Raw genomic sequence first — 19,138 nt, 5'->3', positions numbered from 1 at the left:
GTGTGTGTGTGTGTGTGTGTGTGTGTGTGTGTGTGTGTGTGTGTGTGTGACAGAGAGAGAGAGAGAGATTTTGGCCCCATGATCTATGCACACCAAAGAATTTAACCACCAGAAGGCCATGGATAGCTAAGAATACACCAAATTACAGGTTTCCCCCAAACAAATAAAGCAAAATCTAAGATATGAAATGAGAGAGAATAGTGATATTATTGCTAATATATAAAATATTGCTGAATTTCTTTAGCATGGTTGAGGAAGAAGCATGGTGTCACTCTGCCTGGGTTCAAATCCCAATTCCTCCACAGTGTGACCTTGAACATGCTATTATGACCCTTCTGCAACTCAGCTTTTTAACCTATAAAATGGTAGGAATAATCACACCTAGTTCATAGGATTGCTGTGAAAATTAAATGAGATGATATGGGTAACACCACAGCAGATCATTCTTTACACACAATAATTATGACGATTTATTTTTCTTTTTTTTTAAAAGATTTGATTTATTTATTTGACAGAGACAGACACAGAGAGAGAGGGAACACAAGCAGGGGGAGTGGGAGATGGAGAAGCAGGCTTCCCACCGAGCAGGGAGCCCGATGTGGGGCTCGATCCCAGGACCCTGGGATCATGACCTGAGCCGAAGGCAGACGCTTAACGACTGAGCCACCCAGGCACCCCTATGACGATTTATTTCTAAGGATGACACAGCCTGTGGCATTTTCTTACTTTATTTCCTATGCAGCAGCCCATGTGGCTCCCAAATTTATTATTTTTAGCTCAGACCTCTTTCTTGAGATCCAGACCAATTCAAGGGAAAAATAAAAATACACCGAGGCACAGTGAGAGTTAGTTGAGAAAACTGATTTAAAACATTGGGGATTTAGTCATAATATACCAAAGGGAGCAGACTATCTGTCAGACCAAGGGAAGGGGGCTCTTACAACATCTAAGGAAGATGACACATACTTAGATATGACACCTCTTTAAAACTTTTTCATCAGGATTTTAGGGGAGAAAGTGACAAAGGGTGTTTATTCATTCTTTTTTTTTTAACTATTATTTTTTTAATTTCTTCTATGAAATAGAACAAATCTTTTATTTTCGGTTATGGAATAGGCTATACAAAACACTCTGAACATATCTCTGGGCTTCTTGCAATTTCTTTTTTTTCAACTATTATTTATAAAATGTCCTCTAGGCACTGGGAGTACAACCGGGAGGTGTCACCTGTCCTCATAAGAGCAAAGGAGCCAAGTGAGGGAAATGTGTTATTCTGAGAAAAGCTAACTGAGGCTCACCGTGAGTGGGGCAGGGAAGGTGTTGAAAGAGGTAACGTTTGAGCTACTTCTCGAAGGACAAAGAGAGTGAGCCAGTGCAGAGGAGAAAACATGTTTCTGAACATACCAAAAGGCCGGGGGAGGGAGGAAGAGGGCTCAGAGCGAGCACGTCTTGTGGAAGGAAATTAAATCTTTGAGCAGGGTTGCAGCATGCAATGTAATGCAGACAATGGTGAGAGGTGCAGCTGAGAACCTTCTGTGAACAGCTGTGAACAGGGTAAATAAAGAGACTGGATTTTCCTCTGGAAAACTGTATGGAGGTTCCTCAAAAAGTTGAAAATAGAGCTACCATATGATCCAGCAATTGCACTACTGGGTATTTACCCCAAAGATACAAAAGTAGGGATCCGAAGGGCTACGTGCACCCCGATGTTTATAGCAGCAATGGCCACAATAGCCAAACTGTGGAAAGAGCCAAGATGTCCATCGACAGATGACTGGATAAAGAAGATGTGGTATATATATACAATGGAATATTATGCAGCCATCAAAAGGAATGAGATCTTGCCATTTGCAACGACGTGGATGGAACTGGAGGGTATTATGTTGAGTGAAATAAGTCAAACAGAGAAAGACATGTATCATATGATCTCACTGATATGAGGAATTCTTAATCACAGGAAACAAACTGAGTGTTGTTGGAGTGGGGGGTGGGGTGGGAGGGATGGGGTGACTGGGTGATGGACACTGGGGAGGGTGTGTGCTCTGGTAAGCGCTGTGAATTGTGCAAGACTGTTGAATCTCAGATCTGTACCTCTGAAACAAATAATGCAATATATGTTAAAAAAAAAAAAAGAAGAAGAAGAAGAAGGTAGCGGGAGGGGAAGAATGAAGCAGGGGAAATCGGCGGGGTAGACGAACCATGAGAGACGATAGACTCTGAAAAACAAACTGAGGGTTCTAGAGGGGAGGGGGTGGGAGGATGGGTTAGCCTGGTGGTGGGTATTGAGGAGGGCACATTCTGCATGGAGCACTGGGTGTTATGCACAAACAATGAATCATGGAACACTTCATCTAAAACTAATGATGTAATGTATGAGGAATAACATAAGAATAAAATTAAAAAAAATAAAGAGACTGGATTTTCATTATGGGCAACAGAATTGTTGATTGGTTTTATTGAGGAATGGCATGACTGGGCTCTCATTTCTGAAGGGTTATGCTCCCGGCAGCATGGAGAAGGGAGGCAGAGATGCTGACTAAGCAGAACTTAGGGACGAATTGCTGCAGAAAAGGGCACTAGCGGTTCGATTGCAGGCGGGGGAGTTGTTGGGGGCTGGAGGTTCATTTCATGGGGTAGGAGTGAGGAAAGAAAGAGGAAAGGCTCACGCCAAGATTTCTGCCTTGGGAGATGGAGGTGAGATGCCACTCACTCAGATGGGGACACTGGAGCTGGGGAGAAGGGAGGTGGAAGTTGGTAGGTCAACTATTTCCTTTGTGCCTAAGGCACTTGCAAGAAATCCAAGCAGAAATGCTCAGAAAGCAGGTAAATATATGGGCCTTGATAAGGAAATTTTCCATGTGCCACAGCAGGACCCTGAGCCTGCTGGGTGCAGACAGCAAGCAGGTGTGGCTCAGATGAGGGACCTGAGTGACCACTCTCAGGAAACTGGGTAGAAGTATCAGAAAACCAGACCGATGGTGAAACTGTGGCTCTGCCGCGTAGATTGGGGCTCAGCCACCAGGGGCAGCCAGCTCCTCTGTAACCAGCGCATCCAAATCAATAAGACAAGGATTATTTAAACCGACAAAATAAAAATTAAAAAATCTTTTAAAAAAAAAGGGGGGGGCACCTGGGTGGCTCAGTCGTTAAGCATCTGCCTTCAGCTCAGGTCACGATCCCAGGGTCTTGGGATCGAGCCCCGCATCGGGCTCCCTGCTCCGCGGGAAGCCTGCTTCTCCCTCTCCCGCTCCCCCTGCTTGTGTTCCCTCTCTCGCTGTGTCTCTCTCTGTCAAATAAATAAAAATAAAACAAAATCTTTAAACCGACAAACTGCTGTAGTCTTCTTTGTGAGGTTGTGTGGCTTCGCTTTTGTAAACCCCACCTTGCCCTTGGTCAGACAACAGTGTTCACTGGGGCTGCTCACTTTCATATGCTCTGAATAAATCCCCAATGTTTTAAATCAACTTTCTCTGCAGCTTAACTCTCACTGTGCCTCCGTCTTTCTCTTTTTTTAAATTGGTCTAGATCTCAAGAAAGAGGTCGGAGCTAGCAATAATAGATTCGGGAGTCAAGTGGGCCTGCTGCAAGGAAATAAAATAGGAAAATGCTGGGGCGCCTGCATGGCTCAGCTGGTTAAGCGACTGCCTTCGGCTCAGCTCACGATCCATGAGTCCCGGGATCCAGTCCCACGTCGGGCTCCCGGCTCAGCGGGGACTCTGCTTGTCCCTCTGACCCTCTCCCCTCTCAGGCTCTCTCTCACTCTCTCTCAAATAAATAAAATCTTTAAAAGAAATTTTTTTAAAAGGGAAATGCCATAGGTTGTATGGCCCTTAGAGACTAACAATGCACTTAACCATATGAGTGGTTCTAAGAAATCACTTGGGGAAAAGACACCCTGTTTAATTTTTTTTAACCTGGCCTATCTAAGTCATTTGACCCTGAAACTTTTTTGCCCCCAAATAATCCCATTAAACCCCACAGAACCAGTGTTTTGTAGAAGATGCTTGGATAAATGATAGTTTAGTCATTTTGCATGAAGTAAGTCTATTGAGACTCTTGTGTGTATAAATACTTAAATTTTATGTGAAAAATAATACCAACCAGGTTACATGATTTTTCTCAGCCATCTCCCCATTGAAGTAATCTCACTACTAAATGCCTTGCAAACCAAGTACTGCCACCATCCACCTCTCCAGAGGAGCTGAGGTTGCAAGCCCACTATCCAGGAGGAACTAGCCAGCCTCTAGAAGTCGTATGTCTTTAAATGTGAAGGCACTTGGAGAAGCTGATGACAGCTGTATACCACCTGCATAAGGAGGGACACTTGCATATTTTCATCTAACCCATACAATCAAGAGATTCACAGTCCTTAAATCCCACTTGAAGAGTTCCTGCTCTACCAGACACTAAAAAATGCAAACCTATTTAATGATGGCTAAAGTAACAGTGCTTTTGAAATCAAAAGTCCTTTGCACTTGGGGTGTATGTGAAGCACGTTCTTTGGTCACTGACTGGAACCAGTATGTCCAGTGCCACCTGCCTTCTACATTTCAGGTCTTCCTGCAGCTCTGCAGCTGGCCATGGCTTCCCAACCAAAGTCCATGATTTGCCAGATGGGTTGAAGCTGCTCTTTAATGAATCACTATAGATTCTCTTCTAAACTTCATGCTTTCAGTGATCGTATTTGACCTCCCTATCAAAAAAGCTGAGTAACAGTGGAGGATTCTGAAGAGCTCAAGTGTTTATGGTAGAAAGAATAATAAACTGACAGACTCATCACCAAGATTGTCGTTTCCAAAATCCCTCACTAACAAGCTGTGTAATCTTGGAAAACACCCTCTACTTCTCTAGGCTCCAGATTTCTCAATTATGAAATAAGTACAATAATTGCTGATCTTTCTGTGTCACAATGTTACCGTGACAAACAAATAAGATAATGTTCACGAAAATACTTTGGAAAGCAAGAGATTACACAGAAATGTAAGAGACGGTGATGGACATATCTATAACTATTACTAATGAGACTCAATAATTACTTATTCATAGTTGTGGTTGGTTCTACTTTTGTAGTGAGTCACCACCACTTGGACAATGAGTCATATGTGAAGACAGCTTGAGTCAAAATTTCCCATGGAAGGTATCTGGCAGAATATCAGATTCGCTGCCTTTACTGCATGGATAATGGTCAACCATCTCACTTATAACATTGCCACTAGGTTGTTACTTAATGTTATGCTCCAACCCACAGCTGAATTCAAGTAAATCCGTTTGTAAAAAAATAATTTATCTGAGTAAACACTTCATCTCTTGGAATTTATTTTATCTTTGGAAGTCCCTCATCACTTGCATTGAAAGCAGAGTCATTACACAAATTAAATTATGGTTTCTACCTAAGTTTTTAAAGAAATCAGTTAAAAAGTCCTTCTATTAGTTAACTCTTTGAGGATATAAGAAATAATAATGTCAGTTGCCCTAGATTCCAGCCTCCCTTCAGCAATCTCGTGCCTGTCCTGTTCAGTCTCCACAGCTCTCTTCAGGAGCTATGTCTAGGGCAGGAACAAACACATTCATCTACTAATTGTGGCAGGGACACACAGTCCCTACCATTTCCCACACTATTACCAAACCCTAGTGGCACCCAATAGATAGAAAGAAAACAAAGAATTCGATCTCTGCTTCAGAACCTCTCCTGGCTAATTGGGGATAAGAGTAAATATATGTCAAAGCCTGCTTGAAATTAACCTTTTACATATAAAAAATGTTAGTACAACATCATTTGTGTGGTATATAAACCATATTGAAGAGCCTACCTAAAAAAAAGTATATGCTAAAGAATTCAGAGACTACATTTGAAAGTAGAAATTTGGGACTGCGACTAGATTCAGTCAAACCATTCATTTAACTAATGTTATTTAAAATTCTTCATTTATAAATACATCAGTAACCACTGAATAGAGGGAGGTTTAAGTAATAAATAAATAAACAAACAAACAAACAAATAAATAATAGGCATTGGTCCCTGTCTACACAGCATTTATAATCAAGTGGGAGAGAATATCAAAAAGAAAGCAAAATAATATGTAATTACATCTTGGGATGAGTTCAGTGAAGAGTGTACTGAAAAAAAATCGGAGGTGAGAGGTAGGCCTCTTCACCTCCTGATTGGATGACCAGAGAAGGCTAATCCGAGGACATGATACTTAAGCTCAGAACTGAAGACAAGTCTAGGCCGAGAAAGGCGTGACTGCTAAAGCCCAAAGGCATGAATGGGACAGCATGTTTGAGCAACTATGGAAAGACTGAGTCAGATTCTAGCGAGGGGAGGAGGAGTGTTAGATCAGTTTCATCATATATTGATAGGCTTGGTAAAATGTTACATTTCAACCCAAATGCAAAGGAAAGCTTTTGAAGGATTTAAGCAGGGGAGTTAATGGATCAGATTAACTATTTAAAAGCAAGAGGGGAGGGGCGCCCGGGTGGCTCAGATGGTTAAGCGTCTGCCTTAGGCTCAGGTCATGATCTCAGGGTCCTGGGATCGAGTCCCGCATCGGGTTTCCTGCTCAGTGCAGAGCCTGCTTCTCCCTCTCCCTCTGCAACTCCCTCTGCTTGTGCTCTTCTGTCTCTCTGTCAAATAAATAAATAAAATCTTTAAAAAAAAATAAAATAGTATTTAAAATAAATAAATAAATAAATAAATAAATAAATAAATAAATAAATAAATAAATAAATAAAGCAAGAGGGGAAAACAGAAAGATTAGTTGAGGGGCTACTACAATAGGCCAGGCAAGAAATGCTGGTTGTTAGACTATAGTCGTAGCAGTAGAGGAGAGAAGCGGATATTTGAGATGTATTTAGGAGGTAGAATGGAAAGGATTTGGCAGTAGATTGAAAATTGGGGCTGAGGCAGTGAGAGAAACCAAGGATGGCCTCTAAGTGTCTGGCTTGAGTAGGTGGATGGGTGGGGACGAAGTGCCAGACTCCATTCAAGGTCAAATATGACTCACCACATGCCCAAGCATCACTCTCTGCCTTGGGCTGTAAGAGTGGATGCAGTACTTTGATTCCAACAGTTGGTACAAATGATGGGTCGAGGTTAATTCTAACCATATCCTTCCCGGTGTGTTTGTTAGCTATCCAAATTGTCTTCTTTTTCCATACTGAATAGAAGATCCGATCACCAAAAAGGGACATTGCAAACAAATTGTGCCTAAAAAACAATAGAAAAATATAAAGAATGGCAGAACATTTCTTCCCAGGCTTATTAACATTTCACTTCATTTCAATTTATTGACTGAGTTTTAATTACCTACCTTTTCAATTGTATCTCATTTAGGTTTAGAAGCAGATACTAAGTTTAAAATTTTATTTATGTATTCATAATCTGAATTAATGGGATATAATTTCTAGCTTCAGCTTCATTGTCCCATTCTTTTGCTAATCAGCATTTAAGTGTGATGAATGTAAAACAGGGAAGAAAATAGGAATACTCTAAGAGTGGATTCTGGTTGTATCCATTTCACACTTGACTAATTTCGGCCTCTTACCACAAGCTGGTGAGTCAGTCACAGGCAAGAGAGCATATCAAATGAAATAGGTGCTTCACAAATACAGGACATAGTAATTCCAAAAGATTAGCTATAACTTATAACCAACAAGTGAGAACTTACTAGTTGCCAAAACTCTGTTAATTATTTTTATTTGCATGTCTTTACTTAATTAATTTTACTTACATTTCACAATAACCCCAAGAAATAGCTACTACTATTATCCCCACATTAAAGGAAATTGAGGTGACTCGGCTGGTTAAGTGTCTGCCTTCAGCTCAGGTCATGATCTCGGGGTCCTGGGATCGAGCCCCACATCAGGTTCCCTGCTCAGTGAGAAGTCTGCTTCTCCCTCTCTCTCTGCCCCCCTCCCCCACAACTTGTGCTCTCTCTCTCTCAAATAAATAAATAAAATCTTAAAAAAAAAAAACAAACTGAGAAGTCGTGTAATCTTCCCAAAGCCAACTGCCCAATAAATGGTAAATCTAGGACATGTACTCATCAAGTTTTTAGACTTTCAAATCTGTGCTAAGCTACTCCACTAGGTCACCTGGACAAACTTCAAATGGCAATTACTTTAGTTTGCACTAAAACCAAAACTTACTGTGTAAGATGTTTGTTAAAATGGACAGAACCTCCATCATAATTACAGGAACAAATATAAGAATTGCTTCCATCTCTGTTGTACTGAATCCAAAAAAGCCGTTTATCGAGCACATCCAATGACACAGCTGTTATTCTTTCTGTCGTCTCTAACAGAATCTTCTCTTCCACACCATTGAGATCTGCTCTGTGAAGGCTGCCAGCCACCTCTGAAGACCAAAATATAAACCTGAGAGCAAACACATTACATAGACACATAATTGAAGGTAAAGTCACTTAAATGGTCAACTCTCGGTGTTTCAGTCCCTGGATGTCCGCACAGGAGGAGTTGGACTATTTTGAATGAAATTCCAATTCAACAAATATTTATTGCCCTGCTGTGGACATTCCATGTGATTTCAAGTTAAAAAAGGAATTTTTCTTGGGGCACCTGGGTGGCTCAGTCGTTAAGCGTCTGCCTTCGGCTCAGGTCATGATCCCAGGGTGCTGGGATCGAGCCCCGCATCGGGCTCCCTGCTCATCCGGAAGCCTGCTTCTTCCTCTCCCACTCCCCCTGCTTGTATTCCCTCTCTCACTGTGTCTCTCTCTGTCAAATAAATAAAATCTTTAAAAAAAATTTTTTTAAAAAGGAATTATTCTTCTCTAGTAGGAAATCATGATAATTAAGAGCACCATTTGTAGAAGGAAGCCTACCTTGGTTCAAATCCAGACAACCTTTGTCCTTCTGAGTTCAAAATATTATAAGTCTATGAATTATCATCAGATTTTGATATCTATTTCAATGTCTGAAAACAGCAGTTACCTTTCTACTGGATCAATTACTACATTTGCAGGATAGTTTAAGGCACTTAAGAGAACTCGGGAATTGTTTCCTTTCATATCTGTTACTGTAATGATTCCTTCCTGTTGATTTGACCAAATAAGTTCTTCATTTATCCAATTTATTGCCATTCCTGAAACATTTTTCTCTATGTTGCATACTCTCTGTAAAATCAAATTTCAAAATATTAATATTTTTTCATTCACATCAACATTTTTTATCTTTATGTATAAAAGTCTATTCTTTTAAGTACTTGCCATTTTTTTGTGCATTCATAAAACTATTTAAATCATAAAATAGTCACAGATATGGTGCCATTGTTTTGATGGAGCAATGTTAACCCTCCCACATGAGTATTTTTGGGCTTTAAATGGAAAATTATCCTATGCTTCTTGAAATTAGCCAATCAACCATAATGTATTAATGATTTCCACTATAATAACAGTGAAATTTCCATGCTATCTTAAAGACAGTGTATCCATTTGCTAATGGAATTTTCCATATTCTCACCTGAACCCAATTCTAAGGTTTGCCAAAATCTGGCAAGATGTCCTTGACTTTTGTGCACAGAGCTCTAAAATAAATGAATTTCTCATTAGAGCCCCACTTTCCTGGCCCCTCCTCTTCCATCAGGCCCCATCTTTTCTACAAGTCTTCAGGGCCCTCACACTATGACCCTATGGCCCAAAGACCAGAGCTTCTCTTTATGCCTCTTGGGTGTAGTGTTTCCTGCTCTCTCATGATAAAACGACCAAACAAAAACCTCTTTTATCTCCTAATTCCAGCGTGTGCAGGTAAACCGGTCAGTCTTCTTGGGGGGTGGAGGGTGGGAGGTAGGGAGAAGCCCTGATTTGTGTGGTTGCAGATTTCCTTGGTTTGTAAATATTCCCACCATTTGGTGTAAATATTCCCACCATAGCTGATTTCTAGCCACTGACACGACATCACTGAACTCGGATGAGGCAGAGATTAGTCTCACCAGCTTGCACTATTCCTATACCTCATGCAAAGTAATCTAGCCAATCCATTGAACCAGTTGCTAATATATTAATATATTAGCTCACCCAGGTGAATTGTATTTTAACGGGTGTTGGTTTTTTTTTTTTTTTTTGTAAACTGTGTTTTAACTCAAAGAAGAGGATACAATGGTGGATTGTACGCATCAGGTCAATCCTTCCCTAATGACTTGACACAAATTCACAAATATTTAACTTTTTTCCCAGATTTTGAGACTCAAGATTTTTGAAACTATTCTACCAATGGCTGGAGAATAATGAGTAGCCATCCTTGTTAAAGGTGACATTAGTTAAGTCTCAGAGAAGAGATGCGATAAAAGAAATTAGCACTTAATTGAAGCTTTTAAGAATAACTGAAGGGAAAAAGGTTTGAAGAAAAACAAACAAAACAGTGAGCACTTTGTGCTGGGAATAAATGCTTAAGGTTTCTCCAGTCACAAGTCTCTGTAATCCATCTCTCAGGAAATGAGAGAACATTCCTTCTGGGACTCATTTAAAGGTTCCACCAGTTACAGAGAAAGATTAAAGATCTTTTGTATGTACTTGAAGCAAAATACTTTATATCTGACACCTGCTTTATTATTTTTCTTCCAGAGTGCAAACACCTTAAGAATCAAAAAAGGTGGGGTGCCTGGGGTGTTTCAGATGGTTGGGCATCTGCCTTTGGCTCAGGTCAGGATCCCAGGGTCCTTGGATTGAGCCCCACGTCTGGCTCCCTGCTCAGTGGGGATTCTGCTTCTCCCTCTGGCTCTCCCCTCTGCTTGTGCTCTCTCTCAAGTGAATAATGAATAAATAAAATCTTAAAAAAAAGAAGAAGAAGAAGAAGAATCAAGGGCGCCCGGGTGGCTCAGTCGTTAAGCGTCTGCCTTCAGCTCAGGTCACGATCCCAGGGTCCTGGGATCGAGCCCCGCATCGGGCTCCCTGCTCCTTGGGAAGCCTGCTTCTCCCTCTCCCTCTCCCCCTGCTTGTGTTCCCTCTCTCACTGTCTCTCTCTCTCTGTGTCAAATAAATAAATAAAATCTTTAAAGAAAAAAAGAATCAAAAAAGATTTTCTTCCTAAATATCAGGTGCTAAAACCTATGACAGACATTTTAGACAAAACAGGGTTCCCAAACTCAGCACAACTGACATTTAAGGTCAGATAATTCTTTGTTGTGGGGGTCATCCTGTATATTTTAGGATATAGTTGCATCCCTGGCCTCTGCCCCCTAGATCCTAGTGGCACATTCTCTCTCCTTCCCAACACAGTTGTGAAAACCAACAATCTTTCCAGACTTTGCCAAATATCCCTGGAGGGGCAAAACTGTCCTCAGCTGAGAACCACTGGAGCCAAAAATAATCATGTAAATAATCTGTTTTAACCATAAAATGGTGATCTGACTTAATAAACATGTATAGTTTCAAAATTCCATTGACATCCTGACTCCTTTTGGGGTCTTCTGAATATCAGTGGGTTTGTTCAGTAACATGCCACAGATGCAAATTAAACAAATATCTACAAATGCCTGAAACATTTGAATTGGAATGTAATTTTCGTTCATCTGTACATTATTAATTAATGATACCATGTTTGTCAGCCTATACAAAAATCTCTTAAATACTTCAGGGATGTACTTTACCTCTTGCCTTGTCCCATTCAGAAAAACTCTTTGCAAAAGTTGTCTTTCTAGATCTACCCAATAAATTCTTCCCTTATTGTAATGAAAATCCATGATCACTGATACACCAGCATCTGCCACCAGTTGCTCATAATTAGTTCCTTCCAGGTCAATCCTAAAGATACTGCTTCCATGGGAGAAAATTAAGAAGGGTGCAGGACCTGAGTGGGAAGAAAGAAACCAAACTGTATATTTTCAATATTTTATTTGATTTAGACTAAATATTTCCCCATGACAACCAGTACAAGTAGGCTTAATTTTTAATTCCTGGTTTATATTTTAAATAAAGAATGTTATATGAAGAACAAGTTCCTGTGGATGTTCACCATTAATTTTATAAATCATCTTCTTCACAAATTGATTGTAAGAAATGAAAGTTGCCAAGTTAGGAAGAAAGAACTATTTGAAAAGAAAACCACTTTCTACTCTTACCTGTAAAATGCCATTTTATGTTAAAAAAGAAACCACCTCCTATACTCTGTTGTGGGTAGGGTCTGGATGAATGTAAATTTTAATTATGCAAATTGGAAATAATACTACAGGTATTATCATTTTGGAAATGGAACCTACCTCCTCTTCTTACCTTTTGAACAGAACCTCGGGGTAATGACAGAGAAGAAAAAAGAGAAAACAAGAGGTCTTTTTTTTTTTATTTTAATCATTTGAGAGTCAGTGAGATCATGAGCAGGGGGGAAGGGTAGAGGGAGGAGCAGACTCCCCCCCCAAGCAGGGAGCCCGATGTGGAACTCGATCCCAGGACCCGGAGATCATGACCAGAGCTGAAGGCAGACACCCAACCGACTGAGCCACTCAGACGCCCGAAAACAAGAGGTCTTAAGTGGAAGCAGGGAAAACTGAGATGCCATCCTGTGAAAGCTCTGAAGTGTTTTGTCCCTGTTAGCATTGCCACATAAAATACAGGATGCCTAGTCAAATTTGAGTTGCATATATATTGCATGGGACATGCTTACACTAAAAAATTATTTCACTGTTACCTGAAATTCAAATTTAGCTAGTTGCCATATATTTTTATTTGCTAGATTTGGGTAGTGGACCTCCCTGGATTTTTGATTCCTGCAGGACCTTGCCCTGAACTCTAACCCTATCGTCTCCTGTTCCAGGTGATGGCCACCTTCCCATTCAGACTCCCAGGTAGTCAGCACCTGCTTGGGAATCCAATACCTCTCTTTGGAAACCTCAACACAAATCACTGGCTGACTCTGCAGAGCTTGCCTTTGATGCTTCAAGAGAATGCCAGAGAATAGCTTCATTTCCTACAGCCAGGTTAGTTGCCTTGGTCTCTTCTGCCTGAGGGTGACGAGGCTCCTTCCACTGTGCCTTTAGATAACTCTGGAGCCTCTGGGATGAGTGGGGCATTGGAGATGAAGGCTAACATATTCTTGCTTCCCCATTAGGTTTACATTATTCTGTTTTCACATTAGCCTTTAATACCTTAATGTAACATAGTAAATGTGTTTATTGTTCTGAGGATTAAACGAAATGATGGATTAACCTCCTCTTATTCAGGGATTCTGTTCCACAGTCAGAAGACATTAACTCCGCTTTAGAGGATATTGGAATAGATACAAGAGGAAGGAAGAAGTGCAAGATCATGAGAGTTTGAAATCGGTGCCAGCATGCATATCTAAGAGAATTAGCTCAAATCACTCTTCCCATATCTTTCTCACGATAGAAGACCCCTGCACAGATATGGAGGAGAGCCCATTTTCTATTGCCACTCCAGCTGTAGAACCAGAGGTATCATAGAAGAAATGGGAAGGGCATTGGACTGAGAGCCAGGAGGCCTTGTTTCTAGTCCTGGCACCATAGCTTCCCTACACATCTCACTGGACCTCCCTGCCTGTGTTAGAGGATTAATGGGGAAAGAAATAAAATTGTATTTTTTTAAAGAATTTATTTATTTATTTTGAGAGAGAGAGAGCATGAGCAAGGGGGAAGAGCAGGGGGAGGGAGAACAGACTCCCCGCTGAGCAGGGAGCCCGATGCGGGGCTCGATCCCAAGACCCTGGGATCATGACCTGAACCAAAGGCAGACACTTAACTGACTGAGCCACCCAGGTATCCCAGAAATAAAATTTTAGATGAGAAAGTATTTTATTAATTGTGGAGCACTATGCAAATATAATTTGCCATTGCTGATTCCCAGAACCAAGGTCTCACTACATAGGTTTGTGCCACTGTTCAGGTTGAACCCCTGGATGAGAACATTGGTGTAACTCATTTCTCCCTTAGCAATGTGTCCTAGAGGAAAGGAATGAATACAAAAGGCACCCTAAACTGAAAGCTACTGATCTGTGGGCCTGTAGATTTATCACTAGGAGTCATTTCTTTGAAATGTGTATCATGCATTCTCTATAAACTGAATAAATGTACCCATATTATTAATTTTCTAGTGCACTGATACATGATAAGACCAATAAAACATTTTATTCATTTAAAAGTATTACTAAATGGGGGCACCCAGCTGACTCCATCAGAAGATCATGTGAATCTTGAACTCGGGGTCATGAGTTTGAGCCTCACCTCGGGTGTAGAGGTTACAAAAGAATTAAATAAAACTTTAAAAAAAATAAAAGTACTACTAAATGGGAGGTTTCCAGCTTTTTTTAAAAAAAAAAAGGAGAAAGAAAAGGCACTCTAAACATTTTAGACAGAATATAGCATAATGCTTTGTACATAATAGGTACTCAAAATTTTTGAATAAATAAATAAATGTGTTTTGCTCATTTGTCTGGCTTTAGCCATAGGAACAAAGCTGAAGACACCAGAAGATACATCAAATTCATAAAAGCAGAGTCAATCCTACAGTAGTTATTTTACTAATAGCAATAATAATAATAATGATAGCAACAAACTTTCACATCCTGATCTCATTTATGCTTAACATAACACCATGAACTAGACAGGCCAGATATTACAACGAATAAATCAGAGAGAAAAGAGAAATCTAAAGAATACCTAGATCCATAAAACATGAACCATAACGTTAACTTCAGTAATTTTTCAAAAAATAAATTGAAAATATTTATTAAATTACTAAGTGTGAATTAACTAATGAAATTTCTCTTCAGATTTTTCCCATTCACTGGTGAATCATGGCACCCAGGGTTTATCATAGCCTCTTGGAACTGAAAAGGACCCTAAATATTACCTAATTCATTGTTCTCCAAAATTGTTGTTCAAAAGAATCACACGGGGTGCTGTGAGTATGTGTGTCTTTTGCAGATCCCTTCCTTTGAGATTCCAGTTCAGTAGGGGTAGGCCAAGGGCTAGCAATCTGTTTTTTGAATAGACACTCCAGATGATTCTTACACTAGGTGAACTGAAAATCATAGATCTAGTTCAGATGAGGAAATTCAGTGATGTTTCCCAAAGACCCACCCCTGGTTGGTGGCAGAGTTGGAATTAGCAGTCAAACATTGCCCTTTTCCCGGCCTTGGTCTGAGTTGTCATGTGTCAAGACATTACTATGTTCATTTTACTTATGTAACTGATTTTTTTTTAAAGATTTTTATTTAGTTATTGAGAGAGAGAGAGAATGATAAAGAGAGAGCATGAGAGGGAGGAGGGTCAGAGGGAGAAGCAGAATCCCCGCTGAGCAGGGAGCCCGATGCGGCACTCGATCCTGGGACTCCAGGATCATGACCTGAGCTGAAGGCAGTCGCTTAACCAACTGAGCCACCCAGACGTCCCCATGTAACTGATTTTTTAAAATCTTTTTAAAGATTTTATTTATTTATTTATTTGAGAGGGAGAGTGAGCGAGAGAGCGTGCAAGTGGAGGGGCGGTGGGGGGTGGAGGGGCAGAGGCAGAGGGAGAAGCAGGCTCCCCGCTGAGCAGGGAGCCCGATTTGGGGGGTCGATCCCAGGACTCTGGTATCATCACCTGAGCTGAAGGCAGACACCCAACCAACTGAGCCCCCCAGACGTCCCCATGTAACTGATTTTAATTCCACTTCCCTCAAAACACTGTTCATTCCTTTTTCTACACTGCGGGCATCATTTTGTATAAATCAGGGCCTGGGTAATTATTTGTAGACCTGAAATGGAATATGATTTTTTTAAAAATGAAAGACTTTGAGAATTAGGCTTGATGGAATAGTCATTCTGTACTACCACTGGAAATGATAATCAGTTAGGGTTTTCAGACTTGTCAGAGACTCTGTACATATCAGTGTGTGGTACAATCCGTGGGTTTGAATGTCAGCAGGGTGTGCATATTTGAACAGCTAAACTTTCCCATGCCGTTCATTTTGGGTGCCATTCAGCAAGAGGGAAGTGCATAGAAAATCAAACATCATTTCTAAGGAATACAAACCCAAAGCCAGCAAACAGGTCACAGAAATCAATCGGAACCTCTGACTTCCCAACCTGGGGGATTAGTAGGGGATCTGCAGAAATAAGAAAGGAGGCCAGGATGTTTAGAGTCCGCTGAAGACTTTTATTAGTGACTCCAAGAACTGGTTCAGAGGTCAGTTAGGACAAGCAGGTTTTGATTGAAGCGGGCAGCAGAAACAGAGTATTTCACAAGAGGCACCTCTACATCGGCTCTGAACTGGTGGGAGTGGCCTCACAGAGGTCAGAGAGAAGAGAAAGCAAAGGTCTTCAGCTACCTGGGGGCAAAGACTCACAGGAACTACAGAACACAGAAATGGGGGTGCCTGGGTGGCTCAGTTGGTTAAGCGGCTGCCTTCAGCTCAGGTCATGATCCCGGAGTCCTGGGATCGAGTCCCACATCGGGCTCCCTGCTCAGCGGGGAGCCTGCTTCTCCCTCTCCCTCTGCCTGCCTCTCTGCCTACTTGTGCTCGCTCTCTCTCTCTGTCAAATAAATAAAAATCTTTAAAAAAAAAAAAAAAAAAAAGAACACAGAAATGGTCCTGCAACCAGATTAACAGAAAATCCTCGTCTTCTCTCGGGCCAGCATGGCACCCTGCTCTCCCCACCACTGGTTTCCTGCTCTAAATCTGGAGACAGACTGCAGGTTCACAGGACAGACAGTGAAAAGGGAGCTCTGGACCTTCAGGATTCAACACCACCATGGAAAAGGAATATATATTTAAACTGACAGAACTGGGGCACCTGGGTGGCTCAGTCAGTTAAGTGTCTGCCTTCTGCTCAGGTCATGATCCCAGGGTCCCGGGATCAAGTCCCACATCGGGCTCCCTGCTCAGTGGGGAGCCTGCTTCTCCCACTCCCTCTGCCACTCCCCCTGCTTATGCGCTCTCTCCCTCTAATAAATAAAATCTTTAAAAAATAATAAAATAAAAATAAACAAACTGACAGAACTGATGGAAGAAAGCTTGACACCTCCTTTCACTGCCCCTTCCATAAACCCCTAATAAAAGTCTACTTCTCAAGGGGCTGACTTCAGTGGTGACTTGGGTTTTAAGAAGTGCAGAAAGTTTTATTTCACTCTAAAAGTCCATCTCCATCTGTTTTTCTTTTAATTACCATACTTGAAAGGGCACACATTTAATTTGGGGGCAATCATATCTTTATTCTCAGCTTGTTCATTAGTGTCAGCATTCAAGGCAGGTGAGAGAGACACCAAGTGACCCAGAAATAATACATCCAGAAATGGGAGCCAGAGAGGTGAATTTAAATCTTAATTCTATAAGACAAGCTCTGGGGTTCAATTTTGCTTTCTGGAATATGTGAATGAAGTTTGCCTATTTAGTCCCAGAGCAGTGGTGGACTGTATCATCTAAAGCAGAAAATATCTCCTACCTAATCCTTAGCCCGATTCTCATTGTCAGGCTTAAGAGGTCTATTCCCAGGTTCTCAGGATACTAACTGAGACTAGAAGGTTCTGCAAAATTGTTTTGTTTTTTTTTTTCAATAGGACTTCTCAGTCTTTAATGTGCCATGACAATTTTTTGATGCTCCAAGAAGGTAGGTGATAAATATCACCAGCATAGTAATAGCCAACATCTTGGGTGTTATCACTAGTGCATTGAATGCATTATTTCAATTAATTGTGTAACACTAGGAGGTAGGGGCTCTCAGCATTTTCATTGTACAGAAGAAGAAACTGAAGTTTAGAGCTGTTAACTTGCCATAGTTACATGGCCAATAAATAACAGATTTATGTTATTTGTAAATAATAAAGTCATGTCTTTCTGATCACAGAGTCTAGCTTTTAAACATCATGCTGTAATATTCATCTCAAATTGAATTTAACAGGAATTCTTACTGGATAGTGTCTCAGAGTTCAACTGTGTCAAAAAACCCACTTCAGGAAACACTACTCCAGGTATGTTCACCCTAAGGCCAGATTCTCTGCATTCACGTTCCAGGAACTGATTAGAAAGTGGGTCCCTTTAACAAAGGAGCCAAGAACATACAGTGGAGAAAGGACAGTCCCTTTAATAAATGGTGTTGGGAAAACTGCTACAGCCACATGCAAAAGAATGAAACTATACTATTATTTATACCATACACAAAAATTAATTCAAAATAGATTAAAGACTTGGACGGAAGACCTGAAACCATGAAATTCCCAGAAGAAAACAAAGAGGTAAGCTCCTTGACATTGGTCTAAGTGCTGTCTTTGTGGATCTGATTCCAAAGGCAAGAGTAACAAAAGCAAAAATAAACAAATGGGACTATATCAAATAAAAGCTTCTTTTTTTTAAAGATTTTATTTATTTATTTGATAGAGAGACAGCGAGAGAGGGAACACAAGCAGGGGGAGTGGGAGAGGGAGAAGCAGGCTTCCCGCGGATCAGGGATCCCGATGCAGAGCTCAATCCCAGGACCCTGAGATCATGACCTGAGCCGAAGGCAGGCAATTAATGACTGAGCCACCCAGGCACCCCTAAATAAAAGCTTCTGCACAGCACAGGAAAACATCATCAATTGATAAGGCATCCTACTGAATGGGAGAAGATATTTGCAAACCATGTGTCTGATAAGATGTAAATATGCAAAATAATAGAAAACTCCTACCACTCAACAACAAAAATCCAACCCTATTTAAAAGTGGGGAGAGAGGGGCGCCTGGGTGGCTCAGTTGGTTAAGCGACTGCCTTCGGCTCAGGTCATGATCCCGGAGTCCTGGGATCGAGTCCCACATCGGGCTCCCGGCTCGGTGGGGAACCTGCTTCTCCTTCTGACCCTATCCCCTCTCATGCTGTTTCTCTCTCTCTCTCTCTCTCTCAAAAAAAAAAAAAAAGTGGGGAGAGAATCTGAGTCGACATTTCTCCAAAGGAGATGGCCAACAGACACATGAAAATATGCTCAACATCACTAATTGTACTAGGGAAATGCAAATCGAAACCATGAGATAACACCTCACACCTGTCAGAATAGCTATTATCAAAAAGACAAGGAATAACAAGTGTAACAAGTGTTGGTGAGGATATGACGAAAAGGGAACTTCATACACTGTTGGGATTGTAAATTGGTGCAGTCACTACAAAAACCAGTATGCAGATTCCTCAAAAAATTTAGATTAGAACTACTATATGAACCAGCT

The 19,138-nt window shown here is 40.9% G+C and overlaps 1 protein-coding gene across 4 annotated transcripts in view; it reads right to left on the bottom strand.

The window, feature by feature from the left end:
- The window catches only part of EGF (epidermal growth factor), a 103,036-nt gene that overhangs the window by 65,447 nt on the left and 18,451 nt on the right, over positions 1 to 19,138 (bottom strand). For 3 of the 4 annotated variants that reach the window (XM_035030275.1, XM_035030277.1, XM_035030278.1), the window contains exons 2-5: positions 11,603 to 11,802; positions 8,950 to 9,131; positions 8,149 to 8,376; positions 7,005 to 7,207 (exon numbers count right to left, since the gene is read on the bottom strand). In XM_035030275.1, coding sequence (XP_034886166.1) covers positions 7,005 to 7,207; positions 8,149 to 8,376; positions 8,950 to 9,131; positions 11,603 to 11,802 — 813 coding nt within the window. The remainder of the gene's footprint in view (positions 1 to 7,004; positions 7,208 to 8,148; positions 8,377 to 8,949; positions 9,132 to 11,602; positions 11,803 to 19,138) is intronic. The other variant, XM_035030276.1, reaches the window with a different exon arrangement.

The sequence above is a fragment of the Mirounga leonina genome, unplaced genomic scaffold (assembly GCF_011800145.1).
Source record: "Mirounga leonina isolate KUSES-001 unplaced genomic scaffold, KU_Mleo_1.0 Mir_357, whole genome shotgun sequence".
NCBI lineage: Eukaryota > Metazoa > Chordata > Mammalia > Carnivora > Phocidae > Mirounga > Mirounga leonina.
This window is presented reverse-complemented; position numbering and strand designations above follow the sequence as displayed.